Here is a 17,120-nt window from a genome sequence, read left to right as displayed (position 1 = left end):
GGCAGATTCGCCTACTGCACAAATAATCTCAACCTATCCACCAGAGCCCCACATGCTCACCTCACAAAGCTCCACAACCTTATTTCTCCCAACCCAACATGTACATCCACCAGCCCTGCCCTCAAACCTAATCCTAAAGTCCAAGGGGGCACACCCCAATTAACCCTGGCCACACCCCGACAAACCCAGTGACTTGTGTAAGGAGGGGCAAGATCCAATAAAGGCAAGTGTTGGACCTGGTTAATGAAGGCGTGGGCCAGATCAGAGTGGCAGGGTTGCATGACACTGAATCTCACGTGACGAGATCAAGAAGCACAAGAGGGCAGATTCGCCCACTGCACAAATAATCTCAACCTATCCACCAGAGCCCCACATGCTCACCTCACAAAGCTCCACATCCTTATTTCTCCCAACCCAACATGTACATCCACCAGCCCTGCCCTCAAACCTAATCCTAAAGTCCAAGGGGGCACACCCCAATTAACCCTGGCCACACCCCGACAAACCCAGTGACTTGTGTAAGGAAGGGCAAGATCCAATAAAGGCAAGTGTTGGACCTGGTTAATGAAGGCGTGGGCCAGATCAGAGTGGCAGGGTTGCATGACACTGAATCTCACGTGACGAGATCAAGAAGCACATGAGGGCTGATTTGCCCACTGCCCAAATAACCTCCATTGTAGTCTTTACTACATGTGCATTACAAGGCACAGGCCAATGTCGTACAATCCCACCTCATTCTCTAATCTTTAACAGTTATAAACTGCTTAATCAAAATCAGATTATAAGAATCAGGTTTTATTTATATACATATACATTCGCATACATATTAAATAGTTAAGTAGTGCAAAATTAGAAATAAAAAAGTAGTGAGGTAGTATTCATGGCTTCAATGTCCATTTAGAAATTGGATGGCAGAGGGGAAGAAGCTGTTCCTAAATTGTTGAGTGAGTGCTTTCAGACTTCTGTACCTCCTTCCTGATGGTAGCAATGACAACAAAGTCTGACCTGGGTGATGGAGGTCCTTAATGATGGATGCCACCTTTTTGAGATATCACTCCTTGAAGATGTCCTGGATACTATAGTCCAGTGCTCAAGCTGGTGCTAATTTTACAACTCACTGCAGCATACTTTGACCCTAAACAGTAGCCCCCACCCCCAATACCAGACAGTGATGCAGCCAGCTAAGAGCGCTCTTTACGGTACATCTCTGTAGAAATTTACAAGTGTTTTTGGTGACATACCAAATCTTCTCAAACTCCTAATGAAATATAGCCACTGTCGAACCTTCTTTGCAGCTGCATCAATATGTTAGTTCAGGTTAGATCCTCATAGGTGGACATCCAGGAACTTTAAGTTGTTCACTCTTTCCACTTCTGATCTCTCTGAGGGCTGGTGTGTGTTCCCTCGTCTTACCTTTTCTAAAGTCCACACTGAATTCTTTGGTCTTACTGATGCCAAGTACAAGGTTGTTACTGTGACACCACTCAAGCAGCTGACATATTTTGCTTCTGTATGTCCTCTTGTCACTATCTGAAATTCTGCCAACCATAGTTGTATCATCTGCAAATTTACAGATGTCATTTGATGCAACTTTAAGTTGTATGAAGAGAATATCTCATTAAACTGTTCAATAACTACACACAATATCAAGTGGGTGGAGGGATTCTGGGGTTAACAAAATTGTTTCATTGACATGGATTGCTCTGAGACCCACTTATTACAGACTTTAATTTCTTTTCAATAAGAATAACTTAGTCTATTGTCAATTCTAATACAACTTAACTGTTAAATGACATTAAAGAACAAACTATATTTAGATATAAATTATTGAACTTGAGGACATCTTTGCAATTTAGATGTTAGTTCTGTTATTAATGTCATCTCAAGTTATCATGCTTCAAATCCCATCAAATGCTTTTACATGATTGCCGCATGCAGCATCTTCCATCATTTTATGGTTCTCTTCCTTTGAATTTTAAAGTTAGGATGCCATTTTCTATCTTGCCAAAATCAATAATTCACACTTCTACAGAACATTACAGTAGGCTTCACCTGATTTGAAGAGACAGCAGTTACAGGCACTTCCTGATGGTTTCCTGAAGGAAGTTCCATGCAATGTGCAGCATATATAAATATTCACTAGTTATTTCCTTCTCATTGATTTTGTTTAAAGATTAAAGAGATAAAACTAATATTCAGTTTATGCACTCATTCCAGAAACCATAAAATCATGTCATAGGACCAAAATTAGGCTATTCAGCCCATTGAGTGTCCACCTGTTGTATAGAGATGCTAACTGTGAAAGTATGAAATCTGATCAGTTTGTTGTGTCCACACTTCATAATGTATACACTTTTCCTGACCATGACACCAAAAACCAACCACTTTGCCACTCCTAACGTCTGTGTAAAACTTAATAAACCTCACCTGGCACAATGCTATTGTGGTCTCATCTGAGGAATATATCTGCCTTCAAGTCGCAACAAATGTTCATTGATGAACTACTGAAATGATGAGGTTGTCCTGTCAGTAAAGACTGCACAGTATCAGAAATTATGTCATTAAAACATGATATTCTGAGGTTGTTCGATTGACTGTAAGCTATGAAGATGTTTCTTCTGGTGGGAGAATGTGGAATTGGAATATGAGGTCTCAAGATAATGAGACTATCATTTAATACTGAGAAGAGAAGTAAAACTGGGGTCGCAATTCTTGAGGGGGTTCAAACATATGGATATTGTCAAACCAGGGATAGGTACATTTTTAGACTAAGAACAATCAGTGGTGTTTGAGGATCATGTAGGAATGTGAGCCAGGACCAAAGGCAAGGTCAGCATGATTTTCTTGAGTAGTGAAGCAAACTTCAAAAAATATACGGCTGGTTCTGCTCCTACTTGGTGGGTTCATTATTCAGCCCGATTGTCAACATTACTGTTAGGTACTTACTCAGGTATCCCCATGTAATCCAGGTTTCCAGCACTGACATTGGTCTCACATGACTGTCATAAACTTTGATCAAAGAGATTCTGTTAGATAACCTTAGACACTATAAAACTGGTATGAACAACTATCGCTGGACAGCATGTGAGTGGCCTATTTTGAAAGCTGACAAATGGAACTAAGCAATTAAAATTAGAAACTGTTAATTTCTAGATCACCACATTTAATTCTCAAGAGAAAATATAGCCTCAGACAGTTGGATTGTAATAGATCAGAGGTAAAAGTACAGTTTTGCAATTGTCAATTCTCTTTTTTTTCAACCATTACAGCTCTTATAAACAGTACTAGAAAGCAAATAATCTTACTTTCTACAATAAATACAACATGAACATCCTGTGTTTCACAGTGGACACGCAGCTAATTTTAGGTCCCTAGGTATGTCAACGTCATTGATATAATAGCCCGAATACATTAAAAACCAAAATCAAAATGCAATAAAAAATGTTTTAAAGTTGAACTACACAGTATACACAGGTCACAAGTCCACTGCATTTTAACAGAACAAATACTTTCAAACGTCAAATGGTATTGTTTCTCAAATAAATTACAGTGTGTGCGTACAAAACCCATTACCATCACAGAGAAGCTAAAGATTCTGATCTGCAGCCTTGAATAATTTAGTGTATAACAATATAATACAATTATATACATGTTTTCTCTTCCCCTTGGCGTCCACACAAAAGGCATTATAAACACTATGAACAGGTATTTGTAAATTTAAAGCATGATTTATGTTTAAATGAAGTAAACATGACAACAAGTCAAAGAAAGGTCATACAAGAATTGGCAGTACCAGAGGCTTTGTGTTGATCTGCTTAAAAGTATGAAAAAATAAAGAAAGTGAATTTAGTTTTTACAATGAGCAGAAATTAAGTTCTTTGATGCCTGATGTTACATCATACCATCTCCTTTCGTAACTTTGGTTATGTTTTATCACAGTCACATGTAGTTTGAGGTGAGAAAGCCATGTTCTCCACGTACTCTGCTCAAATGGATCATTGCTCGGTCATAAGCAATTTGAACAGATTTCCGGATGCTTGATTTACGTCCTTCCATCATTTTCAATTTGTCCACCGTGTCATCAATACCAAGAGGAAGTAACTTTGAACGAGGAAGCCACTGCCTGTTAATTAATACATCAGATTAGAACACTTCCAAAACACTGATCAGGAACTATTTCAGTTTATCGATGCTGAATATAACATAATTGGAAATTTTGAAAAATTGGACCCAAATGGTTGGGGAAGGGCATAATGCACGTTCATGCAAGCTAGCATACAGTCCCTCATTGTACAAAATGATGAAGTACCAAGACAATATTCTGGGCTAAGGGCACAGGTCTCTTTACGGTCATTAGCCTACTATTTGTAAAGTTGTTAAAAATTACATTATGATTAGTTGGACGACTTTATTAGTTTGGCACAAATACTCATTTTTAGATGTAGTTATTTCTTTTCTCCAAACAAAGACTTAGAAAATCCTAAGTAACCTCCTCCCCGCCACCCCAAAGAATGGTTTGGGAGATCTATTTCCCTTTCATACTCCATTGAGAGTCCTAACAATGATCATATTAAATATTTCTAGGCAAATGGGTCTGAAAGGAGAATTTTTTTTTTTGATCCTCCATGTCATTGTTAAGACATTAGTCTGGGATTGTCGTGTGTAAATTAATCTTAATGCAAGGGTACGGAATAAAGCCAAAGGCACATCATTACAGAGCATGACACAAATATTAAATCATGTTACATCAGAGCTTTATTGGAAGTCAGTCAAGCTGCAAGCTTTCCTGACAGCTGATTCTAAATATACTTGCATCCGATATTATTTCCACTGAGAAGGTAGAAAATTTTTATTTCTTTATCCAGTGAGAAAAATCTTTAAGTAGCAGATTTTTTTTATTATTTGAAAGATTGCTTAGTGACAGGTCAACACAGTTTGTAAACCCTACCTTCCATTAGGTTGTAGGGAGAGTTGCAGAATGGCACGTGCAGTTGTGTTGTCATGAGTGCCACTAATGCTTACTGAAGTTGAGCTTCTGTCCATCAGAGTCTGGGGAATGCTATAAAACCTAGGACTAACAAGTCTCTATGTACAGGTATATCTGACAACACAAATCAACTGCATAGATAGATGGACATATACCCAAAACATACTAATAAATTATTTAAAATCAGTAAACAGAAAGGGGCTAAAATACAGTAAATACAGTTCAAGAATCATATTTTTTATAGTTTTTCTTACCATGTTCTTTTGTTGTCAAAAAACAGAACTAGATAAAGCTTCTCTCCAGCTTCAGCGTGCATTTGCTCTCCTAGTTTTACTACATCCAGTGGAGGTACAGGTATCGGGACACCATTGTGATATAATCCATCTCGAGGCATATTCGGATCTATGATCTACAAGTTGAAATGTTACAGAAAATAAAGAAAAAATGTTTTGTATTTGTAAAATGCCAATCATGAGCTCAGGATCTCTCAATCTCTTCACACTTAGTCAATTCTTCTGTGATGCAATTAGAATATGGCACAGTCCCACAAATGAGATCAATGGCAAGTTCTTAATTTTCACAATGCTGGTTACAGGGATTCTTCAAGTTTTCTTTAAAAGTACTGTAAAATATTATTTTACACCTCTGTGAAGGGTAAAGGGAGCCTTAGTCCAAGGTCACATCTAAAATATAGCATTTCTAGTAATGCAGCCTACAAAGATTTGAGAGTTTCACCTGGATGAAACAATAAATACCACTACACACCACTTTTAACCTATTCTAAACAAGTGTCAATACCCAATTTTTAATTTGTGCAGTTCTCTTTAGAAGTAGCCATTCAATTCACAAAATTAATAAAGGCATCTTTGCTGAAAAATGACAGCAGAATTCTGGTTATTTTAAGACATCTAGATAGTTATTTAAAATTATTTTCATGATCCTTAGAGGAAAATATAATCAACATGAAATCACAGAAGTCTAAGTTGCCTCAAAATATGAAAACAGAATAAGATAATTCATTCAACGCTGTTATTTTCATCTGTCACATATTAGTAGCATTATTCCTTTACAAATGTCAAGATATATTAACAAGAAAACAAACAAATTTGACTTACTAGTGCTGGATAAGAAGGGTACCCTCTACATTTGGCCCAAACTAGTTCTAGAGGTTCTAAAACTGCATCATTCTCAAAAGGTGTCCAGACTCCTCTCCCTATAAAAATACAAGGACAAAACAATAGGAGCATTTATTATATTATCAAGTAATTTTTATGAGTTCACACTTTTTAAGAAGAAGCAACATGCATCAGAAAAATACATCTCAAATAAATATGGAACTAATTGATGCTTACAGGAAAAAAAACTGCACTGTCGTAAATTTGATTTATTTCCATTTGCCTTTTCTAAACAAAAGTCTGCATATGTCCTGTTTAATTAAAACAGCATTTATTTTTACTATCTCTTATTGTACTGAAGTCTTGTTGAAACAGCGATCATAACTAGAAAGATGCCCATTAAATAAACCAGTTCAAAGCTTTGGACCTTTTAACCTTTTTCTTCATAAAAGCTAAATAATGGGATCTACAGCAAAAAAGAAACATACAATTCCATACTGCAGTGACAAACAAGAGGAAAATCTGCAGATGTTGGCAATCCAAAATGCTCAAAATGCTGGATGAACTCAGCAGACCAGGCAGCATCTATGAAAAAGAGTAGAGTCAATGTTTTGGGGTGAGATCCTTCAGCAGGACTGGAGAAAAAAAGACGAGGAGTAGAGTTAAAGGGTGGGGGGAGGGGAGGAAGAAACACAAAGTGATAGGTGAAACCGGGAGGGGAACAGGGGTGAAGTAAAGAGCTAGGGAAATGATTGGTGACGGGCTGGAGAAGAGGGGAGTCTGAGGTGAGGACAGAAGGCCACGGAAGAAAGAAAAAGGGGGAGGAGCACCAAGGGAGGTAAGGTGAGAGAGGAAAAAGGGGGATGGGGAATTGAGAGGGGAGGACCATTACCAGAAGTTTGAGAAATCGATGATCTATCTCCCAGTGGCTACCCATCTTAATTCCACTTCCCATTCTGATATGCCAATCCAGGGCCTCCTCTACTGTCATGATGAGGCCACATTCAGGTTGAAGGAGCAACACCTTATACAGGTTTCCCCCGCCATCCGAAGATAGAGCGTCCCTATGAAACGGTTCGTAAGCCGGAAGGTCATAAAGCGAAGAAGCACTTACCATTTATTTATATGGGAAAAATTTGTGAGTGTTCGCAGACCCAAAAATAACCTACCAAATCATGCCAAATAACACATAAAACCTAAAATAACAGTAACATATAGTAAAAGCAGGAATGATATAATAAATACACAGCCTATATAAAGTAGAAATACTTCTCTACAACCATTGCCTGCACTGTTCTCCGTGGCGAAAATCTCACGCAAGCGCTCTCGGCAGAAACACTCTCTCCAGTAACCTTTAAGCTGTGAAGCTGCCAAATCATACCAAATAACACCTAAAAATACACAGCCTATATAAAGTAGAAATAATGTATGTACAGTGTAGTATCGCTTACAGGAACCGGGAAGACATCGAGCACACTGATGATGGTGTGTTAGGCTGAGTCATCGGAGATTGGGGTGGTGCAGTGGCCCCCACCCTCCAGGCCACCAACCAATACCGATTTGCGGAGAATGCAGCGGTAGCCGGGACGCACCCAGCACATCTTTAAGAAAAAAGCCGAAATAAACAAGCTAATTAATTAAGTGCTGCCCGGCACGTAAATGTCGGCCCAGATCAGAGGCAACGCAATTGGCAATTGCCTCTGATCTGGGCCGACTTTTACGTGCCGGGCGGCAGCTAATTAATTAGCTTGGTTTTTTCGGCTTTTTTCTTAAAGATGTGCTGGGTGTGTCCCGGCTACCGCTGCATTCTCCGTGAATCAGTATCTGTCCGCGGCCTGGGGGTTGGGGTGGTGGGACACTGGGGTGTCATCTCATCGTTGATCAGGGCAGGCAGGTCATCATCTTCTATGTCTTCCTGCCTCGATGTCGAAGGTCGAGGTTCGTCATCTGCTGAAGGCTTGCTTGACTGCTAGCCTCGTGCATTTTTCTATCATACAGTTCTTTGTAAGCATTCAAACCATCTTGCAAATATGCCCTAAGCCAACGTACCCTTTCAAAATTAAAGTCGTACTTTATCATTGTAGCGAAAATCTCACGCAGTTGCATCACGTTCAGTTTCTGGACGACTTCACTTTCGGTCTGTTCACTACTGCATTCGGTTTCGATTGTTATCCTTTCCTCTTCCAATTACATCAGTTCTTCATCTATCAGTTCTTGGTCATGGGATGCCACAACCTCTTCAACATCATCTTTGTCAACTTCTACAAGCCAAACTCACTTTGTCCTTGCTTCGTTCACCATGATTGAAATGCTTAATTATGTCTAGTTTTTCGCTGTGTAACACCCTTACAAGCTCTTTTAGGCTTTTCCGATACCTTAGAACTCATCTTGCTAACGGCTGCTCACAGGCACGTGTTTAAGCAATGCTGGTGAGAATGCCGTTCCGAATCTGGGTGAGAGTGGCTACTGTTTTCGCGCGCTTTTTCCATCCACTGCCTTTTTTCGTAAGTGAAAACACCTTCTGTTAGCGAAAACCGAGAACTAATGTAGGTCTTTTGTAACAGTGAGGTTTCCTAAAGCGAACGTTCGAAAAGCGGGAGACACCTGTATTTCCTTCTGGGAAGCCTCCAACCTGATGACATGAACATCGACTTCTCGAACTTCTCCAGCCTTGTATTTCTTTCACCAATCAACTGCCTAGTTCTGAACTTCACCCCTACCCACCTCCTAGTTTCACCTATCACCTTATGTTTCTTCTCCCCCCACCCCCAACAACCTAACTGTGACTCATCCCTTTTTTCTCCCATCCTGCTGAAGGGTCTTGGCCTGAAACATCAACTGTTCTCTTTTCCACAAATGTTGCCTGGCCTACTGAGTTCCTCCAGCACTTTATGTGTGTTTCATACTACAATGAACATTTTATGAAAAACTATTTTGCAAATTCTGCAATGCAATCATATTTAAACACATCAGAACACATATTGCAAGACATATTAGGAAAGGTACATAGGATGCTAAATTTCCCAAGTCACTTGTCTTTTTCTCATTGAGATGTCTTACTAAGACATAGTAACAGGAGGAACTGTGCATTCATAGAATTATAAAAACAGGCTTTCCTTACCCTTATGGCAGGTTTTGCACAGCTTCATTAACAACAGTAATTTCAATGCTAAATATTTCTTATATCTTTATTCTTACAGTCAATTAATTCTACGTATGAAGTACCTATTGCTATGCAATATACCTGATGTACTGTAATCTCCACATGATGCATCTCCATTCCCATTGTCAAGACAATGTGCTCGAGCGAGAGCTGGTTTCCCTCGGCTACGTTTGGGTGGAGACATGCCACTAAAACAGGAAAAACAATACCAATGGCTTTAATAAAGATAATTGATTTAAAAAAAGTACCTTGAAAACCTGTTTTCAAAGGAAATAAATCAACAAATATAAAGTAGCATACTGGAGTAATCCACAGACAGGAGTACTGATGGGGGTACATAGTGAAAGATTATTTTGCCATACAATATGGAATATATCTGTTACACACCCTATGATTCCAAATAACTTTTGCACACACTATATGATAGATTTCCCTGATAATTCCAGAATGAGACCATAAGACATAGGAGCAGAATCAGGTTATTTAGCACATTGAATCTGCTTCCCCATTCCATCATGGTTCATTTATTATCCCCCTCAATCCCATTCTTCTGTGTTCTCCCCTTAACCTTTGATACACCTACTAATCAAGAACCTATCAATCTGTTTTAAATATACAAGGTGACTTGACCTCCACAGCTGTCCGTGGCAATGAATTACATAGATTAACCATCCTCTATTTAAAGAAATTCCTCCTCATCTTTGTTCTAAAAGGACTTCCTTGTGCTCTGAGGCTATACCCTCTGGTTCTTGACTCTCACACTATTGGACTCATCCTCTCCATTCTGTCTAAACCTTCCAATGTTCAATAGGTTGCAAAGAGATCTCTGCCTCATTCCTCTAAACTCTAGCGAGTAATGGCCAAGAGCCATCAAATGCTTTTCATATGTTAACTCCTTCATTTCTGGGTTAAGTCTTGTGAACCTCCTCTGGACCCTCTCCAGTGCCAGCACATCCTTTCTTGGATAAGGGGCCCAAAACTGCTCACCATATTCCAAATGCGATATGACCACTGCTTTCTAAAGCCTCCGCATAAAATAAGTCATTGCTTTTATATTCTAGTCCTCTTAAAATGGATGTTTACATTGTATTTGCCTTCCTTACTACCCACTCAACCTGCAAGTTAACCTTTAGGGAATCCTGCACTAGGACTCCCAAGTCCCTTTGCACTTCTGATTTCTTAATTTGCTCTCTGTTTAGAAAATGTTCCACACCTTTATTCCTTCTACCAAAGTGCATGACCATACACTTCCACACTTTGTATTCCACCTGTTACTTCTTTATCCATTCTCCTAACCTGTCCAAGTCCTTCTGCAGACTCCCTGCTTCCTCACCACTACCTGTCCCTCTACCTATCCTTGCATTGCCCGTAAAGTTGGCCACAAAGCTTTCAATTCCATCACCCAGATCATTGACATATAACATAAATGAAAAGAAGTGGCCCAACACCGGCTCCTACAGAATCTCACTAGTCACTGGCAGCCAACCAGAAAGGGCCTCCTTTATTCCTAATAGTCAGCCAATCTTTTATCTATGCTAGCATCTCTCCTGTAGTAATAGCATGTGCTCTTATCTTGTTTAGTTATATACATGTATATGTTTTGTATGTTATGGCAACTGTAACAATTTATTCTACATATAACATTTTGTTATTGAGTAGCAGCTCAAAATATTGAAGCTTACTAATTACTATAAATAAAGTTACATGAGTAACATAGCCATGGATAATTGTGTAGCATCTATACCCAATTAAAGGAATTCTGTGTAAGAAAGCACTAAGTAACTTGATAATTATTTAACATACTAGGCATTAACATGTTGCTAAGGCGCTTGGCGCGCTAAATGGGAGAATTCATTTTCTTGACTTTTCTCTATTGTTGTACAAGGAAAAAGTTGCTTTGCCTTATACACCAAAAATAACTAGGGACAAGGTTTAAATAAGTTGACAAAAGACAATGTCATAATGTTGGTGTCCTAAAGCTGTTTCAGTCTTTGTTGAAACCTGGTCTAATGTTGGATCAAAGTATTATTATGTAATGCACTTCGGGAAGAGGCAATCCAAGTTTGGCTATAAACTATAGGGTTTATTCTTTAAATATCTATTCAAGGATTTTATGTTTTATCAACAAGTAAAAATCCAATAACCCATATACTGTAGTACTTTTGCAGAAGCTTTGTAAAGGCAAAATATTTGTGTAACATTTATGTATGAATGTTTTTATTCTTTCATTTTAAAGCATAAAATATAATATTCAAATTATAGATGTTTTCAATCATAACCTTCTCTATGGTTAAGACAATCAAGTATAAAGTTGAAAGCTAAAAAAACATTTTCCTTAAACAGATCACACCTAACACAAACTATTAGGAAATATTTACTGCAGAATATCAGAATGCCTGCTTATGAAACAATAGAAAAGGTTGCAGTATTAAAATATGATGATATATCTGCCCTTTGCCGAAATAGTGTTTCTGATTTCATCATTGTCAGATTCTCAGTACTACTCAACTGGGAATGGGAAAACACGAGAAGTGTACCAAACTTAAATCACAGAGCCACTTTAATAGGTCAAAAATAGACTAAAAGAGGTTGGTGGGCATCACCTTTTCTGTCAGACACCAGTTGTCTTATCAAGTACTTCAATACTTATTAAGACATCCATAACAATTTTTAATACTATTATTTAAGCTGTAATGATGTACTTGGAATGAAATAGGGATTTTTAAAATTTGTTGCAACTAGTTTTGACCTCAGCTATCAACATAAGATGTAGCATAGTTTATTGTCAAGATTGGGTTCCTCCATTAAAAATATATAACATCTACAAAGGCACATCATTCATCTGCATTATACTATGACCAAATAAGTTATTCAGCAAAATATGCACAAGAGTAACATGTTCATTTCCTGCATCAGCCATCCTTATAAAATCTAAAAGCCAAATTTAAATTTGGTAATTGTATCACAAGTCAATATGGGAACAAACAAATAAAAGAGACTGTTTTCAATTTGTGAAGTGGAAAGAAAGCCTTCGGGTTCACTGATCTACAAATGTAAGTATTTAAATAATTTGTATGAACACACACTTCATCACATGCATGACAGACAGGATAACTCTAGAGCATTTCAAAGTTTTAGTAAGTACCTGTTATTATCAAATGCCCCATTGCTTCCAAGACTGGAACTACACTCAGAATCCGAGTAGCTTTCTACATTTGACAACTGAGTGTGTTTTCCAAAGCCATTAGAAAGCCCTGTAAAGAAAACATACAAAACTTCACCCAAAATGGACCAACGTTTTGAAGTAATGAAACCCAGAAGATTGACCTTGCCTGTTGAATATCAGCATTAGACTAAATGCAAAACAATTTCAAGGTGGCTATAAGTTCAGGCTATAAATCCATTAACAGAAGGTTAAGCTGTTGACAAAGGACATTGCTAATATGGAAGACAATAAAGCGGGTTTACCTAGTTCAGCAGGAGTGCAAGGAGATTTCTCACTTTCACTGTCTGAGCTGCAGCTCAAACTTTGGGGTCGTTTTCTTGATTGACGCAAACTCTGTAGTTTTGAAAGTGTCCCTGAAGTATTCAGTGCCAATTGTTCTGTTTGGTGCTGGCTATCTCCATTCTCCATCAGCTGACCACAACCCTTCTGTAACTTTACTCCATTTTTCGCTTTCCGAAAAAGAACAGAGGTGCGCCTGCCCACTTCATTGACAGACTGAGCTGAAGAGTCTGAGGTAGGGAGAGCTAAACCATTTACTCCACTGTCACTCAGGAGGCGCTGCAGAGTATGAGTGCCAAGGGCTTCAGTTTGTAGTGTTTTTCTGTTCAGAACATCACTGTCAGATTTAATTCGTTTGTGCAGTCTGCTTTGTGCCCTGCTTTCACTCACAGGTTTGAGGGTAGGAGGATCTGTGTGGGTTTCAGAGTCGGAGGGGGAAGGTGCTGGTCCTGTAGGTTCTAATGTTGGTGGGAGGGAAGATTTAGAATCATCTGCAGATAAAAGAATAAGAATATAAATAATGTTTCTTCTATATTTAACCACAAATCTTTAAATATTCTCATTTGTCCATATTAACATGCACATTTTCCAAATGTTATCAAAATTGCCTGATTATTAAAAATGAGTATTGATTAAAAATGCAGTCATGAACTGATATCCAGGAATATTTAAAATTCAGAATTTGTTCTTTTCAATGCAATATTTTCTGTAATATCTGCAGAAAAGACAACTATGCATAAGCTAGGCTGCTGTTTGCAGACAGTACGACCTTCAAAATACAAAATCTCCCCCATAGCATAAAGAGATTGGAAACTAACTTTTAACATGATGTTTGGAATGCATAACTGGCATGGTAGATTGACTGCTCATTACAGAAGTTTGGAATGAAAAATGGAAGCTATAACTTACAGACAATCTGAAGTTGAAAATCCATCAAATGCGTGCTTTTAACAATCTATTGCCTGAACGTTTCTTTTATTTCCCTTGCCTAACTCCTGGATTATTTCCTATCCTGTTCTACTCTATTCAAAGATCCATCTTGGCATCAAATTAAATCTGAAAATGTAAATTCCAACCTATAGGTTCCACTTAAAATATGCCAAATAATTTCCAGAGAAAACAAAATGTAAAAAATTAAACATTAAATAGCTTTCAGCTATTTCTTGTCTTTTGCCATAAAAGACACAGCCATTAACGAGCTGGTCTTCGATAACATTCCCAAAAGTATAATTTTAAATCCATCTATTTATAAAGAACAAGAACTATATCTTTTTCTGAAACATTAATCAAAAACAATAATCACATTGTCTCCTCTGAAGTCTTTCAACAAATCCATTTTAGTAACCTAAGGATCCAGAAACCTCAATATTGTACCTGAATATTCTAATCATCTGATTATAATAAATGCATGCTGTGAAATAACCCCACCTAGATCCATTGCAAAGAAGGAATCTAAAGAGCTGAATAGACTCAAGTACTTTTTTTCCAAAAATTAATTCAGAGCTTTTGTTTCAACTACCTTACTCAGAAAACCATTCCAGGTATTAATAGGTGATATTTTGTAGTTGCTTTCAGCAGTTTCCCTCATTATATTCTGAAAATGACAGCAAATTCAGGATTTCTGTGTATGTGTAGCTTCTTACGGAAATTCCAAAGAAGGTGGAGTGATTCAGCATCTGCACAGGCTGTGCTGCTCTGCACCTTCTCCACTGCAATCAAAGGAAATCAGTGGTGATGAAAAATTTAAGTTATTTACCAATTAGATTTGCAGTAAAATACCTGAAAGTATTACACTTTATGCATGATGTGCATTTGAGTTTTAATGAAGTATTAAGCCACTTAACAAATTCTCTGACTCTTTAAAAAAGCTAACTTTATGTTTGTGAAGAAAATATACCACACACCTCTTTCAGTGCTTTCCTCATTGCCTTCAACTAGTGCTTTCTCATTGTCTTCCTTTGATAATTCAGAACAGTTGCCATTGTGTAGATGCTGCTGTTGTGCCAATTTATGTCTGATGCTGTTGATTTCTCTCCTCAGCAATCTTACTCGCTTTGATCTGGCTCCACTTGACTTCATGGTACATGTTATGTCCAATTTATCTAGCAACTCTTTCAGCTGGTCCTCCAGTGACAGATGAGCTCTGTTTTCAGGTATCAGCATGTTATCCACTGAAATACAAATCAAAACAAAAACGATCCATCAATTTCTGGCAATCAATAATATTATCATTTTTAAATTTGTGCAGATGAGGTAGAAGGTATAGACTTCAGGAGAAGGAAACCAGAGGTTCATGAGCCAGTCCTCATCGGAGGATCAGAGATGGCGAGAGTTAGAAACTTTAAATTCTTAGGTGTTATTACTGCAGAGGACTTGTCCTAGGCCCAGCATGTAAGTGCAATTATGAAGAAAGCACAGCAGTGCCTCTACTTCCTTCGGAGTTTGCAGACCTTCAGCATGACATCTGAAACTTTGACAAATTTCTGTAGATATGTAGTGGAGAGTATATTGACTGGCTGCAACACAGCCTGATATGGGAACACCAATGTCCTTGAAAATAAAGTCCATAAAAAGTAGTGGATACGCCCCAGTCCATCATGGGTAACACTTTCCCCACTATTGAGCATACCTACATGAAAAGCAGACATGGGAAAGCAGCATCCATCATCAGGAGCACCCACCTCCCAGGACATGTTCTCTTCTCACTGCTACCATCAGGAAGAAGGTAGAACAGCCTCAGGACTTGCACCACCAGGTTCTGGAAAAGTTACTACCCCTCAACCATCAGGCTCTTGAACCAAAGGGGATAACCTCACTCAACTTTACTTGCTCCATCATTGAAACGTTCCCACAACCTATTTATTGATTATTTACTTAGTTTTATTGTTTCTTCTTTTTACATTTGCACAGTTTGTTGTCTTCTGCACTCTGGTTGAACGCTATAGTTGGACAGTCTTTTTTTTGTTTCTGTTATAGTTATTATTCAATAGATTTGCTGAGTATGCCCACAAGAAAATGAATCTTGGGATTGTATATGATGACATATATGTACTTTGATAATAAAACTTGCTTTAAACTTTGAATAAAACATACAGTGATGTGACTTTAAGCATCACATTAAAGCCAACATAATCATGAAAATTCAATTGTGAAGTTAGTGGAACTTTATTAAAATAAAAAGTGATAAAAAAAATACTTGGAAAAAGCATAATTCTACTCTTTTGCAATATCGATATTGACGTGATATAATCCTAATGGAATAGCAATTTCAAACGAGAATATTTCAATGAAAAATTACAAAAAATAACCCTCACTGTGAGATGACATACAGTATATATGTAACAAAATCACCTATAATTCATTATCCTTTGTCATAAACGCATTTCAGTCTCAAACTTTGCATTTTCTGTTTATAATTGAACAATATCAACATCTAATGCCTGAAAGGATCAATTTCTTTCGAATGTGAGGAACACATCCGATCCATTTTAATAGCCTTGAGTAATCATGGAAAATGAAACAACATGCATGCCTCATCGCAGGGTTAAATTAAGCCAAGCCATCCTCCATCTCAAGTTACTAATTTGATTAATAGTTACAAATAATGGATTGTAGCTGAAATGTATTACTTTGCATAGAAGCAAATTTCAACCATTTTTATACATACAGTATGTAATCTTTTAAAGTACCAATTTAGACCATTTTTAAAATTTTCAAGATGGATGATGTATGAAAAAGTAACTGTAAAGGTATGTAATGTTCCAAAGTAACCTATGTAAAATGATTCTGTAACTATTTATCGGAGATTATTATTGCATCAAAATAGTTCAGTATATTCATTGGTTATATTGAACATACAGTATGATTTAAATAAATTACAACTATAGGGGAATACTACAAATATAAAGCTTTATGCTTGGATGGCATGGGAAGGATATGAATGTTCTAAAAAGGGTGGAAAAGAGATCTACAAGGCTATTGACTGGGATGGAACCTTTCACTTTTAAGGTGAAAGTGGGTGGGCTGGCTTTATTTTCCTTGTTACAGAAGAGGTTGAGGTAAGGGTGGACTGGTTAAAGATGATAAGAGGCATAGATGGGGTGGATCATGAGAAACATTTCCCTTTAAGAGAGATGCTTAAAAGCAAAGGATGTGCATTTAAGTTGATTAAAAGGGTTAGAAGGGATATGAGAAAGAATATTTCCACTCAGGAGATATTGTAATCGAGAATACACTAAGGTGGTGATGGAGACAGGAAATCTCGCAAGATTTAAGTAGTATCTAGATGAACACTTGAATCAAGTCCCAGTAGGCTACAGACCAAGTGCTGGTCAAGGAAAATAGAGAAGT

The 17,120-nt window shown here is 37.7% G+C and overlaps 1 protein-coding gene across 1 annotated transcript in view; it reads right to left on the bottom strand.

Moving 5' to 3' along the window:
• Positions 1-3,154: 3,154 nt before the first annotated feature.
• brpf3b (bromodomain and PHD finger containing, 3b) overlaps positions 3,155-17,120 on the bottom strand; it is an 82,994-nt gene continuing 69,028 nt past the window's right edge. The window contains exons 7-13 of the mRNA XM_072278636.1: positions 14,675-14,941; positions 12,734-13,261; positions 12,411-12,519; positions 9,347-9,453; positions 6,103-6,200; positions 5,242-5,396; positions 3,155-4,123 (exon numbers count right to left, since the gene is read on the bottom strand). Of these exons, the coding sequence (XP_072134737.1) occupies positions 3,940-4,123; positions 5,242-5,396; positions 6,103-6,200; positions 9,347-9,453; positions 12,411-12,519; positions 12,734-13,261; positions 14,675-14,941 (1,448 nt within the window). The 3' untranslated portion in view covers positions 3,155-3,939. The remainder of the gene's footprint in view (positions 4,124-5,241; positions 5,397-6,102; positions 6,201-9,346; positions 9,454-12,410; positions 12,520-12,733; positions 13,262-14,674; positions 14,942-17,120) is intronic.

Source organism: Mobula birostris, chromosome 14 (assembly GCF_030028105.1).
Source record: "Mobula birostris isolate sMobBir1 chromosome 14, sMobBir1.hap1, whole genome shotgun sequence".
Classification (NCBI taxonomy): Eukaryota; Metazoa; Chordata; class Chondrichthyes; order Myliobatiformes; family Myliobatidae; genus Mobula; species Mobula birostris.
The sequence above is the reverse complement of the archived record's forward strand: the minus strand, read 5'-3'. Positions and strand labels throughout refer to the sequence as shown.